The 15,702-nt window shown below is 34.9% G+C and overlaps 1 protein-coding gene across 1 annotated transcript in view; it reads right to left on the reverse strand.

Moving 5' to 3' along the window:
• Positions 1-33: 33 nt before the first annotated feature.
• The window catches only part of LOC111427031 (zinc finger protein 585A), a 45,472-nt gene continuing 29,803 nt past the window's right edge, over positions 34-15,702 (reverse strand). The window contains exons 5-8 of the mRNA XM_023061978.2: positions 4,259-4,444; positions 1,504-1,657; positions 1,203-1,429; positions 34-1,126 (exon numbers count right to left, since the gene is read on the reverse strand). Of these exons, the coding sequence (XP_022917746.2) occupies positions 877-1,126; positions 1,203-1,429; positions 1,504-1,657; positions 4,259-4,444 (817 nt within the window). The 3' untranslated portion in view covers positions 34-876. The remainder of the gene's footprint in view (positions 1,127-1,202; positions 1,430-1,503; positions 1,658-4,258; positions 4,445-15,702) is intronic.

Below are 15,702 nucleotides of genomic sequence, written 5' to 3' on the forward strand. Positions count from 1 at the left end.
TATTAATACAAATTCAAGACAATAAGAAAGACTATATCGCTCTATTTATTGTATGTGAAAATTGTTTTTAATTTGTAAAGGGTTTATAGAACCGCAACGAAATGCGAGGTACCGTAAACATCGATGCGAACGAATCCGCAATTAAATTCGGCGGGACTGTATTAACTGATAAATCTTGGAACGGGACTAAAAGTATAAATGGTGGTCGAGCGATTTGTTTCGGGCATAAGCAAGAGCCAGGTCGGCCGACAACGCGATATACGAACGGCGCTAATGGCCCAGTTTTAATGCTCGTTAACCCCCATTTTTATTGCCATTATGTATGGCCATCGGGCTATAAACATAGCTAAAGGATCTTCCCGGTACTCTTGCATACGTATTTACCACGAAAGAAAGGCGACGAGCCCGATGCCTTCCAATCCGACTAATCGGCTTATTGATGCTTTACGATGTTACTATTACACCTATTAGTTTATTGGATACGCTCGATTTGAATAATAATAATATCGCTTTTTTAGATAAGTAAATATTTTTTATTGTAAAACGTAAGTGTTGTTATACTCTATTAAGCTCTCAAGACTAGAGTTGGACACACAGTGAGACCATCGTTCGACTGCAGCGCCCGATGTAATTGTTTCGATAAATCGAAACGGTTGCATGCATACGGCACATTCGAGTAAATATCGCATTAATGTTGCAATCGGTATATTTACGAGTGACAATACTTTCTGCATTATTGTTCTGTGCAGTTTTGCGTTCGTTTCGGCGACTTCGTTATTTTATTTTCTTTGGGTACTCAGAACATGTATCTATGTTTATACGACCATATTATTATTAATATTCATCTTGTACGATTACAAAAATTGGATACAAATTTTATATTTCTTCAAACAAAGACTCCCCATCTGATTTAAACGTTACAAGAGTACCAGTTTCTTCATATTTTTCAACGAAACTCCATGTATCCGTTTGATTATCGACGCAAATCAAATCGTTAGTTGATGCGTAAAGAGGAAAATAGTTATCTTGGACTTTCGCTTCAATTTTTGAGGAACTTGTTGTCAACATAGATGTGCCTGCAATCGCTATTATGGGTGTTGCATAATTATCTGGTTTGACATTCACGCTGAAATAAAATTTAATTCATTTACTTTGTAAAAATATAAAAAGGATCTTCGTTCTGTGCGCGCAATAAAATTTACCTTTTGTCTTCAGTTGTGGTTATATCTTCTCCGCCTTTGTAAATGCCGGTGACGTAGCTGACGGCTTCGGTGCCCGTTTTGAATACATCCGGATGCGCCGTAACCAGATGCACCCTAAATTCCTTGGCAAAGTTGCCCTGGAAATTGTTCGCGGAGCAGAACTTGCATTCGTAAATGTATTTTCCCGGATGTTTGTTCGTCGACAGAACGTGTTTTCGAAGGTTTTCCTGTAAAAGCGATGAGAGAATTTATTAAAGTGTTCGATTTTTAACAAGTATTAAACTAAATGAAAAATTCTTACCAAATTATTACAACGATATTTACAGTGCGGACAAGCGTATGGTTTAGATCCTGTGTGTAGTCTTGCGTGGCGTTTCAAATGAGAAAGGACTCTTGTCGTAAAGGAACACGTAGAACATTTATATTTTTTCTCATCAGTATGAATAGTTTGATGCCTGGAATTAAATTGAATAAAAATAAGTTTTATATCTTTCATACTGGAATATCATCGTTTAAGATTTAATCTTCAAGAAAAATATGAACGGAAGGAATGTAAAGAGAAATTCATACCTCACAAATGTCAATAGGTTACATTTCAGGTTTTCATCCAAGTGAAAGGCTAACATAATGAAAATCAGGTTAAATTAATACAACAAAAGTTTATCGGCCATAAAATCTGAAAGCTGCCGTTTCATTGCTCACGTTCCTTATTCGCATTTGTGGCTGGTGAATTGATAAGCAGTATAAAATTTATCTTATTCAATATTTTCTAATAATAAATATTTACAATGTAGGCAATTTTATTTATAATAATTTGTTTTAAAAGAAAAAACGAACGATTTCATATCTATGTCGTTTAAAATAATTACATTGGATCTGTAGGGATTATGTGTTATTTTTTGTTTGAATCCTTCGATCGAGAAGAAGCTGGAGGCGGTCGAACGGATATCTTCATCTATCGCGCAGCATCGGTCGACATAACTTAGCGTATGCCATTGTTAAAATATGCAAATCTTTGACCGAATACGCCACGGAACGAAACAAAGGCGACCGAATAATCTCGATCCTCGCCGCCGAAACGTGGCGAACGGGCGAATATATAACGGCGACCGGAGCATATATAAAACGGTATAAAACGAGATAAATTAAACAAACACCGCGGTGCGCGCACATTTAATTGACAGTGGTAGTGAGCCGGACACGGGGTCCCGTGTAATTAATGCTTATCTATCTGGAAATCGGTGAAACAACTCATTGTAGACCGTGGTCCTGTTGTCGCTGCCCCTTGGCAGGACTCGCAGGAGCGTCCATTTATCGCAGGACGGGCGCTGCTCCGTTCGCCGTTGTCTTTATAAACCTTTCGACGTATTTTTCTTCGGTTAAAATACTCGTACGATATCCGTTTAGGATCAACCGATTGATAGCGATCGTTTTTTTTTACTCTCACCTCACTATTCATTGTCGTCCAAAGTTCTTTTTTCTTTTTCGACTAAAGATTTATATGCGGTAACATAATTCAATGTCATTCATTTATATACAGATTGAAACAAATTTATTTTCTAAAAAAAATCTTTCCAAATCGTTTATTGAGTAAGAGTAATTGACAAGTAAATGGAACAAATTTGTCAAATAAACCTATCTATCTGACTGTTTTGAGCTAAATAAAAATTTCAATTTATTGTTATAAGATAATATAAGAAGATGATAGAAAATGCCTTAAATAATTATAGGAGAATGATTGAATTCTCTAATTTTCGGACCTAAAACATTCTCAAAGCCAACAAATAGCAACTTTTAGACTATAAAACAATTTTAATGAATTTCTTGTTTATTACCCCAAAAATATGGAAATACGTTTCGCAGTTTATCTACAAAATTTCTTTGGTAAGCACAGGTCTAAGAATCCTGTTATATTGTAGCAAACTCTACATCTTAATTCCCTTGCTACTGTTCTACAATAGCACTACGAAATAAATAATTATCTCTGCCATATCATTAGATTATAGATGGAGTGGTTCTTTTGTTAATCCTAAATGAGAGATGATAATATTCATTAATACCTTAGCAAATGAGTTTGGTATTTCCAGGATTTGTAAAGTATTTACTGAAAGAGGAGAGGGAATGATTATCAACCATCTGAAATATCATTAATGAAACACAACAACAAATCAAGAACAAACTACTGAGTGTAAAGATGTTGCAACATATTTATTCACACATTTTTATAAAACTTAATAGAAAAACAAGCTACACAAGGAGCAACTTGTTTACAGTTGCTGTTCTTGTCTCTATCGAGGTTATAAACGAGTCCAAATTGGTTGTATTCAAAGACACAGATCTAAGCTTTCAAAACTTCCTTGGTGGATTGATGTAGTTAAAATTGTTTCCAGATAATTTCCATAATAGTGTTCCACTTTTCTACAATATTTAGCTTTATTTACGAATTTAGATAATATGCCTATGACATATGAGTATGACAACAACAGCAGTGATTCTTAAATATATATTAATAAATATTTATAAAAATATATAGAAATCAAATTTGGTAATAGAGAAATAAGTTTGGCGTTCTGAAAAATGAGTTCATACTTCCTGTCCATAGAAGATGTGGTAAAAAAACCAATATTGTTGGCAGTATTACAGCAGCATGGTTATCTGTCTGACACATTTTATGAAAGGACGAACAGAGTTCCACCTGGTATATTGGTTATTTATCGTAATAGTAGTAAGGATGCGATTCATTTTGGAACACAAAGATGAAAATGTTTAAACAGTTATTAAAAAACATTGCTTTGAAAATGGTTTGCCTAATACTAGCAATGAGAAACCTGGATAAATAACACTTCTGACTATTTTGGAAATACGACACTTGTGACATTTGATTTAAAATTTAAGCAATTTTCAAGTTCACTTCGAACTTGTTTACTAAACCCGAATGTTTGTAGTTCTAGCTCTAGTGTTAGTACTAGTGATAGTGTTAGTTTTAGTTTAAAGTAATTTTTATTTTCTAATTAGCTAAATGTTTGATAAATAAAACAGATTTATTATTTACATACCTCATTAACTGTTTCTTTGTTTTCCCAGAATAATCACATGAATCACATTTGAATGGTTTACTAGTAGAATGAATACGTTGATGTTCTTTTAATTCACCAGCACTTCGAGCGGCGAACACACAATCTTTCTCCTCACACTTCAGAGGTCTTCCTGTATGTCGAACCATGTGCATGTATAAGACCGATCTGAAAATCATACTTAATTAACATTTAACACAAATAATTTTGATAGAAACAATGTAAATACGCGATAAATCGTATGTTCGACATTAACATAGACGTGAAACAAGAGGTGTAAATCAAAAAGCGGCAGTAGTTAATACCTGATTTATTTCTTTTGTATTTTTAGATAGGTTTAATTGATGTCTTTTTGAAATCAAACCGCTCTCTTTTAATTAATATCGTTAGGTAATTGCGATTATCTCGGTGTAATGTAGCTATATAAAAGATTAATTTATAGTAGGAATCACGTAGATAATGTTCCTGATTTCTATTTGTATTATCTCAATCTGACGGAGGAAAAAATATTCAGCATATCAGATCGTACATATTCCTTAAGTTGAAAATCAGAAGAGGCGGTCCTTGTCACAGTTGATTTAACCGTGGCAATTTGCGCCAGATACATTGATTGACTTCGATGTATTAAGGCGCGGAAATCATTCGAGATTAGAATTAGGATTGCGAATCTATATAATTAGATGAAGAGATTTCTACGAAAACTGTACAGGTTTACATCTCCCTGTACAGATGTATTTAATTGCGTCACGATCTTATCTACTTTCTATTTCCGTAATAATTACTTGCGAAAAAAAAAAATTAAAGACCGTGTTGGTCGTCTTTGAGATATGAACATGTACTTTAATTAATAATTTGTAATATGGTTGGGAGTCGTAGATTCTCGTTTTCAATGACCAAGTATTTATTATTCAACAGAGTTAGTTTCTAAAGTATCTGTAATTTCACACTTGAATATGTATAGATAGATACATATTTTAAACTCTTATAGAGAACGTAAAAACTTGTTGAGTTCGCGATTTCTCCATACGATCATAAAAAAGGAGAAAAAGTAACCTGAGATATATCCGGAGAAAATCAAATTACAAAATCGATTAAAGAGAGACCGCGAAGGTTGAAAAGGGTAATAAATAAAGCTAATTTAAAAGAACGAGTGACTTCTGTTTCGGTTACTTTGGAACACCACAGAAATCCCATAAAGCACTTCACGTGTGCCTGGACTAATACAATCGACGTGATTAAAAGGATAACCGGGCCATTTGCCACGCCGAGTAAATAACTACAATGCCAATGACATCGGGGAGCAACTTCTTTCGACATCATTGCCGTAAAAGGGTTTCGTAAATGAAAACCTCTTTTACACCGACAAGACTTGGAAAGGATATGTCTTATAATCGAAACGTTAAAAATGTTTGGAACTCTCAGAGTTCCACAATTTTTGTACAACTCTCAAATGTAAATACTTGGCGAATCTCATCTAATCGACGATATTGCATATTGGTATTTAGAAAACGCTCGCTCATTTGAGTTATGTCGCAATTAAGTAATATTTATGCGCTCATCGGTTCTTTGCGCATGTACTATAAGTGGACATATGTGTTGGATATTTCCTGGTGGTAAAATATCTCGTGCGTGCAAGAGGGAAAACATTAGATCTTAAATTATCTCGGACGGAATTACTTGTGGTATGCTTTAAGTGTTTTTATTCCTTATATCGTAATAGTTTTAACGACCGTAATAATTACAAATACATTTTTTTGATGAACGATCTTAAGATTACACAAAAAAACGTGTTCAATATCTCATCGTAATTACTTAATTCCATTATTATTTTTTTGATTTAAAACTTAATAACGTAATAGGTACTGATTAGTTAAAAAAAAGGTACATTCGTTGCTTTTATGGTGGCCGAATATCATGAAGAAGCAACCAAGTAAAGCTCTTCTGACTTACTACCTCGACGTTTTTATGGAAGTCGAACGGTAGTCGTAAATACGATGATTTAAGGTGATTAAAATCATTAAGGTAATACCAAAATTTAATTGAATAACGTCTTGTTTTTCTGTAGGGGTTAAACCTGATTGCAACAGCATTAACGATCGTAACTATGTCTTTACGACGAAATATCGTAAAATATTTCTCATCTCCTACAGCACGCATCAAGTCGACTTTATAACGTATGACTGACTAGAAATGAAAAAAGCACGTGAATTGCGCACAATTAGAGTACCACCCACCAACCACAATACCGCTTTATGGATACGTCCAAGTGTGAAACTATAAAAGCTTCGCAATGCTTATAACTGTAAACGAAGCAATCCACGATGATTGCGAGAATAAATCAAGGCGAATGTCGTCAATTTAATTCACGTATAATATTACGATGTAATTTATGCGCGGTGTAAAAGCCATCAGGCGGTTCTTCGCTGTTTAATTATGGTAAAAGGTCGATCGACCTATGCACGTGAAAGTTTAGGATGTTTTAGCCCTGAGTGATAGTTAAGAGTATCATAAATAATTGTAATACTTATAGTCGGTATCATTAAATTGCAACTAAATTATAAGTGAAATTCGAAAATTAATATGTCTTATGAATTGTTAAAAACATTATGTGGTTTCAAGTAATTTTTTTATACATAATAAAGAAAATTTCAACGAAAATTGGACGATATAAATTCTAGAGGAATTTGATTCAATTAAATAGTAATCTTTGATGAACAAAGCAAAAAGATATTGTAGATGTTCATCACAAGATGAAGAAAGAGAAACAGAAAATGTCATAAAAAGGTATATAATAAATGCTTGAATTGATGCGTTTTTGTCACAAATAATTAATTTTTGTAATCGTGTACAAAGCTTTAAAATAATATGCTTAAGAAGTATTAAAACAGGTGAATAAGCTTAAAGTCTGTTTTAGTTAATTAAGAGGGTTAAGCTCCAATTGATCAAATGGTTTGTATTGTTGATTTTCCTTTTCTATAATCGTATTGATTGTCATCTAAGAGCTTGTTGCTCTAAATAAGCCTTCCAATAACTTTCCTGCTGTATCTAAAAAACAGAGTGGCCTAACCCAATCAGTAGGAGCAAACCAGAATGAAGAGGAGAAAGCCATTAGTTGTCATGTGGCATCAAGGTGTGACCGGTCGCTTTAAAGTAAATCATATAGAAATTATATCAATAATCAAGCTGCATAATTCAGCTCTTAAACTGTGTTATGCTCATACGTTATAAAATGTTATTTAATCTGCATCAATTTGATTTATGACATTTATGTTGTATCCAACCGTTTTCAATTTTTGTAAAGATTTTGTACCTGCAGCCAGAAAATTTGAAGTGGAAAAGCTTGCAAAGATTTAAAATGTATTGTTTTTAGGCAACGCTGTTACTCATCATTCTAAGAATGTTTTATATTAGTTATGTATAATTTGTTTTTTAATTAAATCAACCCTAGATACCATGTTCTATGACCACGCTTTATAATATTTTCCACTAAATAATAAGTAAGGTTGTGTATATTCTAAACGAAGTTGTCACTGATTGTCACTTTAAAGACGAAGCCACTAATCTCTCGTCACTTGGCTAATATCTACGTTTTGAAATTAAAACTCGTGAGCAATATATTAAGATAACATAATTAAGTGCTATAATTAAAATTTGAATATTGTTTAAAAATCAGAATTACTGGAAGAATCTGAGTCTTCCGCTAGTTGGATGATGACAGGAGGTAAATCAGTTATTAATGAATTTCCCATTAATGTTGTCCAATCTTTTTTAATTAGTTCTTCACAGTGGCGAACACTATTTGCCTACATCTCCGGAGTGTAAGGACCAAGAGCTTTTTGCCAAGTCTCCTTGACACGACAGATCTTTTTCTCCGAGCTGGACTGAACATGTTTATTGTAATAAGTTTTTAAGAACGCCCAACATAGTTCAATGGGATTATATTGGCAATTGTATGGAGGAAGGCGAAGAACAGTATGGCCATGGTCTCTTATTAATTTGTCAATTTCAAAGGATTTTTCAATTTGAGGCTTGTAATAACGGATTATTTCCCATAACGATTTTTTATTTAAGGTTGGTTCAAACTGTATATTATGTTCAGTTAACCATTTTTTCATATCATTTTTTTTTTGTGCAGAAACTTGGAGCTTTCTCGATTTGTTTTGAGTGATATGGAGCATTATCCATTACTACCGCACACTTCGCACCCAAATTATTTAATGCTGGAAGTAATTGATTTTTCACCCATTCCATAAAAATAATTGACGTCATATTTTTATGATAATCTCTGTGCTCCGTGTTGTCACTGAGCAAGAGATCGCAATTTGGCAAAAACCCTGACGAAGTGCCTGCGTGCAAGATTGTAAATCTTTTTCCTTCGCCTTCTGCTCTTTGCGGAATACCGAATCTTACATTTTCATTTACCCATTGATAAACTTGGGTGCCATTTTCGTAAATCCAAGTTTCGTCAAGAAAAACAAAAGTATACTCTCCGGATTCTAGGTATTGCAAGTATGTCTTTAAAAACGTAATTCTTTTTGAAACTATATGTGGTTGTTCAATTAACACTTTTCTATTGTAAATCTTTTTATATCTATATCCCATAGATTTTATAATTTTATGTAATTTTGATCTACCATTAGTAAAATCACATTCATTTCTTGCAAAATTAAGTAAATCATTAAGATTAAAATACTGTTTCTTTTCATGCAATTTTTGTATTTGTCTTCCTAACTCTTCTTTAATAAAATATAAATTATTATCCGTTTTGTAGTTCATTTTACAATGCCCTTGTGTTTTTGGTTTTTTTACAGTTTGATATTTTTTGTAGGTTTGAATAATTTTAAAAACCGTCGTGCTGTGAACCTAATACAATTATGTTGAATATAAATTTAATTTTAAAACTCAAGTGCAATACACATACATCAAAAATACGTGAAGCTTTATCACATATATATTTTAAATTCGTATTTGGTGTCTCCGTCTGTACTTCTTCACAATACCTAATTATAGAGTTTTTTTCGCGTTTAGACAGTTGACATCCCGTTCCACCCTTTCTTAACATTTTTATGGTAGATTTAGCAGCAAAAAAATTATATGAAAATTGTTTTTTAATCAATCTTAACAAATTTGATAGACAGTGGTGGCACACAATTAAAGTAAAAGTCACGACATGCGCTTTTACTTTCAATATCAACTTGACGACACTTTGACAATTGATTTAAATAAAAAACAGATTATACAATATGTAATATTTAATTAAAAGTGAAGAAGCATAAAAGAGAACGAATTCATGAATAACATAAAATTACATTAACTTCATTAATCTAACGATCTTGACGCAAAGTGAAATAACTTGGAACTTGAAAGTTTAAATTCATGTTTAGTAACTTTTGTTAAGTTAGTGATTTTCAATGTGACAGTTGGTACGCGACTGTGTGAATGCACAATGGTGCGCACAAAATGAGACTTGCACAGCTCTTACATGAGAACGCACGTGCGCATTCAAATCGCGTTTTAGGTTGTCTGTTTATTTGTTGTACAAGATTAAAATTGATTTGGATTGATTTTTTTAAAAATGGTTATGAAGGTTTTTGGTTTTTCTTGGTTCTGTTTTTAGAACCAAGTGAGTTAAGATGTTACGTAAGATGTTAAGAAAACAGTATGAATTTTAAATTATAGATTTATTTTGGAAAGGATGTGGAAAACAAGTTGAAACTCGAAGTCAACGTTATTTATTGATTCTCCTATTTTCTGGTATAAACCTGGAACGATGCGAGGAGAGTCCGCAGAGTGGACGGCGATAAACAAATCAACCGTTCGAGATAAACAGATTAAGGCCCGGCCCATCGCCGGCGAACAAGAATGTCTACCGCAGCCGGAATGAATGAAAGATGTCAAATAAATCAATTTAATGCGACCATATATCGCGGGTCCCCGAAAAATAAAACGCAGAAACGGGCACGAGCGTCCTCTATCCCTCGGCGGCCGCATTAAAAAGCGCCGTCTCGATATGGCGGAGGAAGACGAAGAAGTTGGAAGGGTTTCAATGCGGCCACATTAATTTCCTTTTAGAATCGTTTATAATTTAGTGGGTTCGCGAGGGGCGTTATACACAAAAATCCGGTCTCCGCCCCTCCCCCCGTCTCCAATAAATCTGCCACCGCGATATTGTGCCGGCCGCTGCGCCGTTATTTATCTACGAATCAACCCTTAACGCGTAATTCACGTCAATCCCGACGGTTGAACGAACTGAAGCCGTGGCCCCTTGCCTAGAGCCCTGATTATCGTTCTTTTAATCACGATTAGTCGGAGGCGATTATTGTCAGCGGTAATCGCTATTTATTTCTCTCTATTTCGTCCACGCAACTCCTCGAAACTTGTCACGCAAACGAACCTTCTTATTGATCAATGCAATTACTCGTTATTAACTGACTTCAGAATTCGAATTTTTCGGTTAGATACAACTTTAATAAGTCGAGGATTATATCAAAGCACGATTTTTATCTAACAGATTATCTAAATAGTATTTTATCATGTATGTAAACATCCTATTAATTCCAAGCGAATTATGTTTAAAGTTGCTAAAACGTTCTTATAGGCTTGGAAATGACACGAGGGCCTTGCTCGATGGCATCCGTAAAAGATAAATCCTCGGTCGAGCGGTCCCAGCGATCGTTCGTCCGGTCGTCTCGTTCCTTTTCTTCGCTTATTTTTTATTCGCGCGACGACGAAATACAGGTGTTCGGAATCATTCTCGCGCATGTAATAAACCAAAATCTTGGTCTTTTTTTCGCCGGCCGTCCGTTCCGCCGGTAGTAAATTTATTCAAATGCCTTGATAAATATCCAGGGGCCCGGGGACCGTCGTCTCGACGGGAAAAATGCCACGTTATTTATGCCATATTTTCTCATTAATGACGCAAGATATATCCCCGGACAAGTGACAAAGCTCAGCGCGAGCGGCCCCGACGCTACCAAGAAAGAGCGAAGATTAGCGCAGCATAATGAGTGACTTATGACGATCTATGTGAATAATATGGAGAACCTGTTTGCGTACTCGAAACCCTCTCCAGCGCGAAGAGTTTAAGGACCCCTGAAATTATGTGCGGACATCGATGCGACGTGTACGTGAAAATAAGCTCCGATTTATGTGATAGATACACAAACGTCCGCTACGGGTAGGTCTTGTACCAGCAAATTAAAATTTTAAATCGACCCGTTGGCCACTCCGCACGTTGTACACGCTTATATACTTGCTTTTCTTTTCGTACTAATAAAGTACGTGGGAAACCTCTTAACTAACACTGTCAAACCATTTTCTATTCTTTATCAATAACAAATTATTAACAACAATTAAAAATTCAAATTCTTTGATAAGTGCTGTTTAAGTAGTGATATAGCAGCAACATAGTTTGGTAGTGTTGATATTGTATTGTATAAAAAAAAAGAAGAACTTAATCGATATCAGATTAACCCGAGTGATGCAGATAATCCCAGAGCATCTCCTTGTTCAGTTTGTGGGGCGGCACCGTCGTCCTGGCGGCAACGGGCGCATTAACATCGCCGCCATTCCGACGACAATGCATCATGGCCAGAGTGACTGTACGCAGATACATTACGGACGAGAGAGAGACTCCTCAAATTTACGAGCGCCCGGGGCTTAAAAGTATGCAATAAATTCTTCCGCCGGTGCGAGAGGCGGCTTAAAAATCCGCCTCGCAGGAGATTGGCATGATTCGATATTGCCACCCCCGACGTCGCCGTCACCCGACGTCCTCGACACTTCTTCGTAGTAAACGGTGACGAACCTATACGCCGCCCCTCGCCATCTGTCGTCGTGATAAATAGTAATTACTGTACTCTGCGCTCTTCTCTTACATCCATGAATTTATCCTCGATCGTCAAAAGATTGATGGAACGTATGGATTTCTAGGAGAGGCATGACTTTCTGGGGACTGTCTTCGACGACAACATATAATTGTTGTCGTTTATATGTAATTGTGTACCCAGAGGACCTTCTTTAATGCATTGAAGATTCCTATGCTGAAAGTTTTGCCACAGCTGCTTGACGGTAAAATATATTTGATACTATCTAACAATTTATCTTATTTACTACCTAAAGTATAAAAGGGGATACTATGGTAATAGTTCTTATTCTTTTCTTAATTTATTAGTTTTATTAATAACATCCCTTATATGCCACATGTATTAAAGTATTACTGTACTGACAAAAGGTGTCAAAATTACATTCCACAACTCTAATCAACAATTAGCTAACGTTCCTCATCGATCTTTATCGCTTGTAAGTCTCTTCATGTCATCAATAATTGTGCGTCAAAGAGTATATTTATCACCATTTAGTTATTTACAGCTTAAATTTTTACAAATTTGTTATGCCATTAAGCAGTGACATTAACAACTGTGACAAGCGCTTCGTGTTTAATTCGTGAATTGATTGACCAAAGGTCTAAAGCATCCATAATTTCTTCGCTCTTTATTATTTCAGTACTCGTTCCAAACACCATCGCTAGGGAAGAGTTGCCTTATTTCACCAAAATTCCATTCTGCAAGAAATGTATTGTTACTCTATCATTTAGTTTTGTTGTAATTTTACCATGTAAAGTTCCTCAGATAATCATTAAACTCTGGAATGTGCGACTGATATTTGTTAGATAACTTATTAAGCAATATAGGCCCATTATAATTTTTTGCCATTCTGCACTTTTTGATTTTAAAAAGGCGGGCACAATTGCGTTTTTGTTTATGGAATTATGTGTTTAATGCTTTGTGTAGTGGGTAATCCTGTAGGTGTTTTCTATGTATGGTAAAATGACCAAGATATAAATAGATGAGTATTCGACAATCAATAATGTTATTCGTTACTTTCTTGCAATTTAAAATTGATTCATATTCCCCATTCTCCTCTGGAAACCGAAGATGCTCCCTGCTACAATACCTTAATACATATATGATTCAATTAGTCTATGATAAGCTACCGAAATGTGAAATGTTATAACTTTTTAATATTTTCCTTAGTTCCAGAACGTGTACTCAGCGTAGATAGAATCAATTTCAATACTCAGGAGTTTTTGTCAACATCATTACTTGGACATGTAAATCGGAATAGAAGCTATTCAGTTTTGTCTTTGTTTAGTGACAGATAGTTATCATCATACTAAGTTTCTAAACTATGCTGAGCATCAGCTACTTCATCCCTCAAACAATGTGTAGCACAATTATGACTTACTAGACTTTAAGAATAATTTCCAACATTGTATGTATTTGTGTATTATATATTTGTAACTTTGTCTTCAGTTATTAATTAAGTTATAAAATCAGTTAGGGAAGTGACCGCTTCGGCAATGTTCCTGCCAATTTTGTAACCGAACTTCGATACTCTAACAATTCATACAATTGTTTATTTAGTATGTATTTATTTTTTATTTAGTTTCTATCTATGTATTTAATCTATTTAGTATGATCGATAAAGGGTCTTTTACTTCATGATGTCGGGTCGCGGATCCATCTTTTGTAGGTGTCCCTGTCTTTAGCCATTTTTTACACTTCGGAGACACTTTTTCCCTTTTATAACGCCACTTTTTGGTCTATAACATCTTCTACTTCCTTCTAGTTTCATATTGAACATTTTCTTTGGTATTCTTTCCTCATCCATTCGAACACTAGTTTTTGCAGATACTTCATCTCAGCTGCTCCCGTTTTTCATTTATGTCAGGCTAACATTGTCCGAGTTTTCGACCCGTAGGTGAGTTTTGGATGATTTTGTATAGATGTAGTATAGCTTTGGTGCTTAGATCTTTGTTACCTACCAGGAAATTATTTATCTGGTAATAAACTCCACTTGCTTTTGCTATTCTATTGCGTATCTTATGATCCTTCTTGCGACCTTGACTAGCCATGGTTCCTAGATATTGATATTCTTACATCTATCTCTTTCTTCTTCTTCGTCGTAGTGTCTGGTCGAAAGCTACGTTAAGGGACACTCCTTATTTCTGCTTACTGCATTCTCTGTTACGTTTCTGAGATTTTCGAGTAAAGTGTGAGCAGAGAAGCACTGGAATTTCAACGATAGAAGGAATAAGTTCAAGAATTTAATAATATGGGCATCAACCAAAGAAGTGGAAGAAAAACAAAGAACTAAATGGTGGAATGGAATAGTAAAGAATACGATAAAACAGAAACAAAAATATGGAATAAATTTAGGAGAGAGTCGTGACAAGAGCGAAATTTACAAGGAAAAAGAGAAACAGTTCTGCAACGTGGTCAAGAAGTTAAAGTAGATACAAAGCAAATATGAAATATAAGGAAAACAAAATGGGGAATTACAAATGACATAAATATAACCTTCTATATTTTTAGACAAATTTGGATATTTTACATTTTGAGCTAAACAACTTCGCGAATCTCACTAAAACTCTTACTAGAACTAACAGTACAGTCCTAGTCATTTGAAAAAGTGTCAGATGTTTCGGATGCTTTATTGCAACCTTCTTCAGAAACACTTCAAACTTATTTCTGAAGAAGGTTGCAACCGATCTATTTGCAAACATAGTGAGAAATAATTATTATATAGTATTCAAACTAATATTGTATTAATTATAAGAACTAAGTACTTGATACATTCGATTGTACATGCAAATCCATCCGTAGAAGAAAGAGAGATGGCGCACTTAGTTCGCGCTCTGGGCAAATATGTTTACGAGCACTGCCGCTCGGTGCAAAAATTTAAAAGTACAATTTTCCGCTTACATAATTTGGGATTACGGTGAACGTTGTTTATGAAAAGAGATATCCCGCTCCGGGCCGAGCCGCACTACAAGTGCCCCGTGCCCACCTTTTAGCGAGACTCCCGCGTTTCATTTGCAATAAATTAGTCGTCTCGCTTATTACCGTCTCCCTTTACATGCAAAGCAAACCGATATAACTATATCAGAGACTTTTTGTCCAGTCGCCGCCTTTTTTTCCGCACCCCTAATGTTTATCGCCTCTCTTATTTTTATTGTCGGTATAATTCTAAAAGTTTTCTCGCAAGCTCCATCCATAAAGTGTATACGTAGTATATTACCTACACATCATAAAAAGTAAATTACGAAGGGAATGTTGTGACTGATTCGATCTGAAATCGGAATCAGATCCCAGACACGTTTGAGGCAATCACAACGAAATACGAAAAGTTTATAGTTTATAAAAGGACGAGAAGGCTATAAATTATGATATCGGAACGAGTGATCGGAGAAAAATCTCAATTAAACTCGGCCGATTAATTACGGGAGCGGGCGGGTAAAGAGGATCGACCAGGGCAGGACGAGGAATGAGTTGAATATTGCAGGACCGGAATAACATATAGTATTACATACATTTTTTATATGAAATTTAAGATATAAGAACAAGTTATCGACCTAATTGTAA

The sequence above is a fragment of the Onthophagus taurus genome, chromosome 2, assembly GCF_036711975.1.
Source record: "Onthophagus taurus isolate NC chromosome 2, IU_Otau_3.0, whole genome shotgun sequence".
Taxonomy (NCBI): Eukaryota; Metazoa; Arthropoda; class Insecta; order Coleoptera; family Scarabaeidae; genus Onthophagus; species Onthophagus taurus.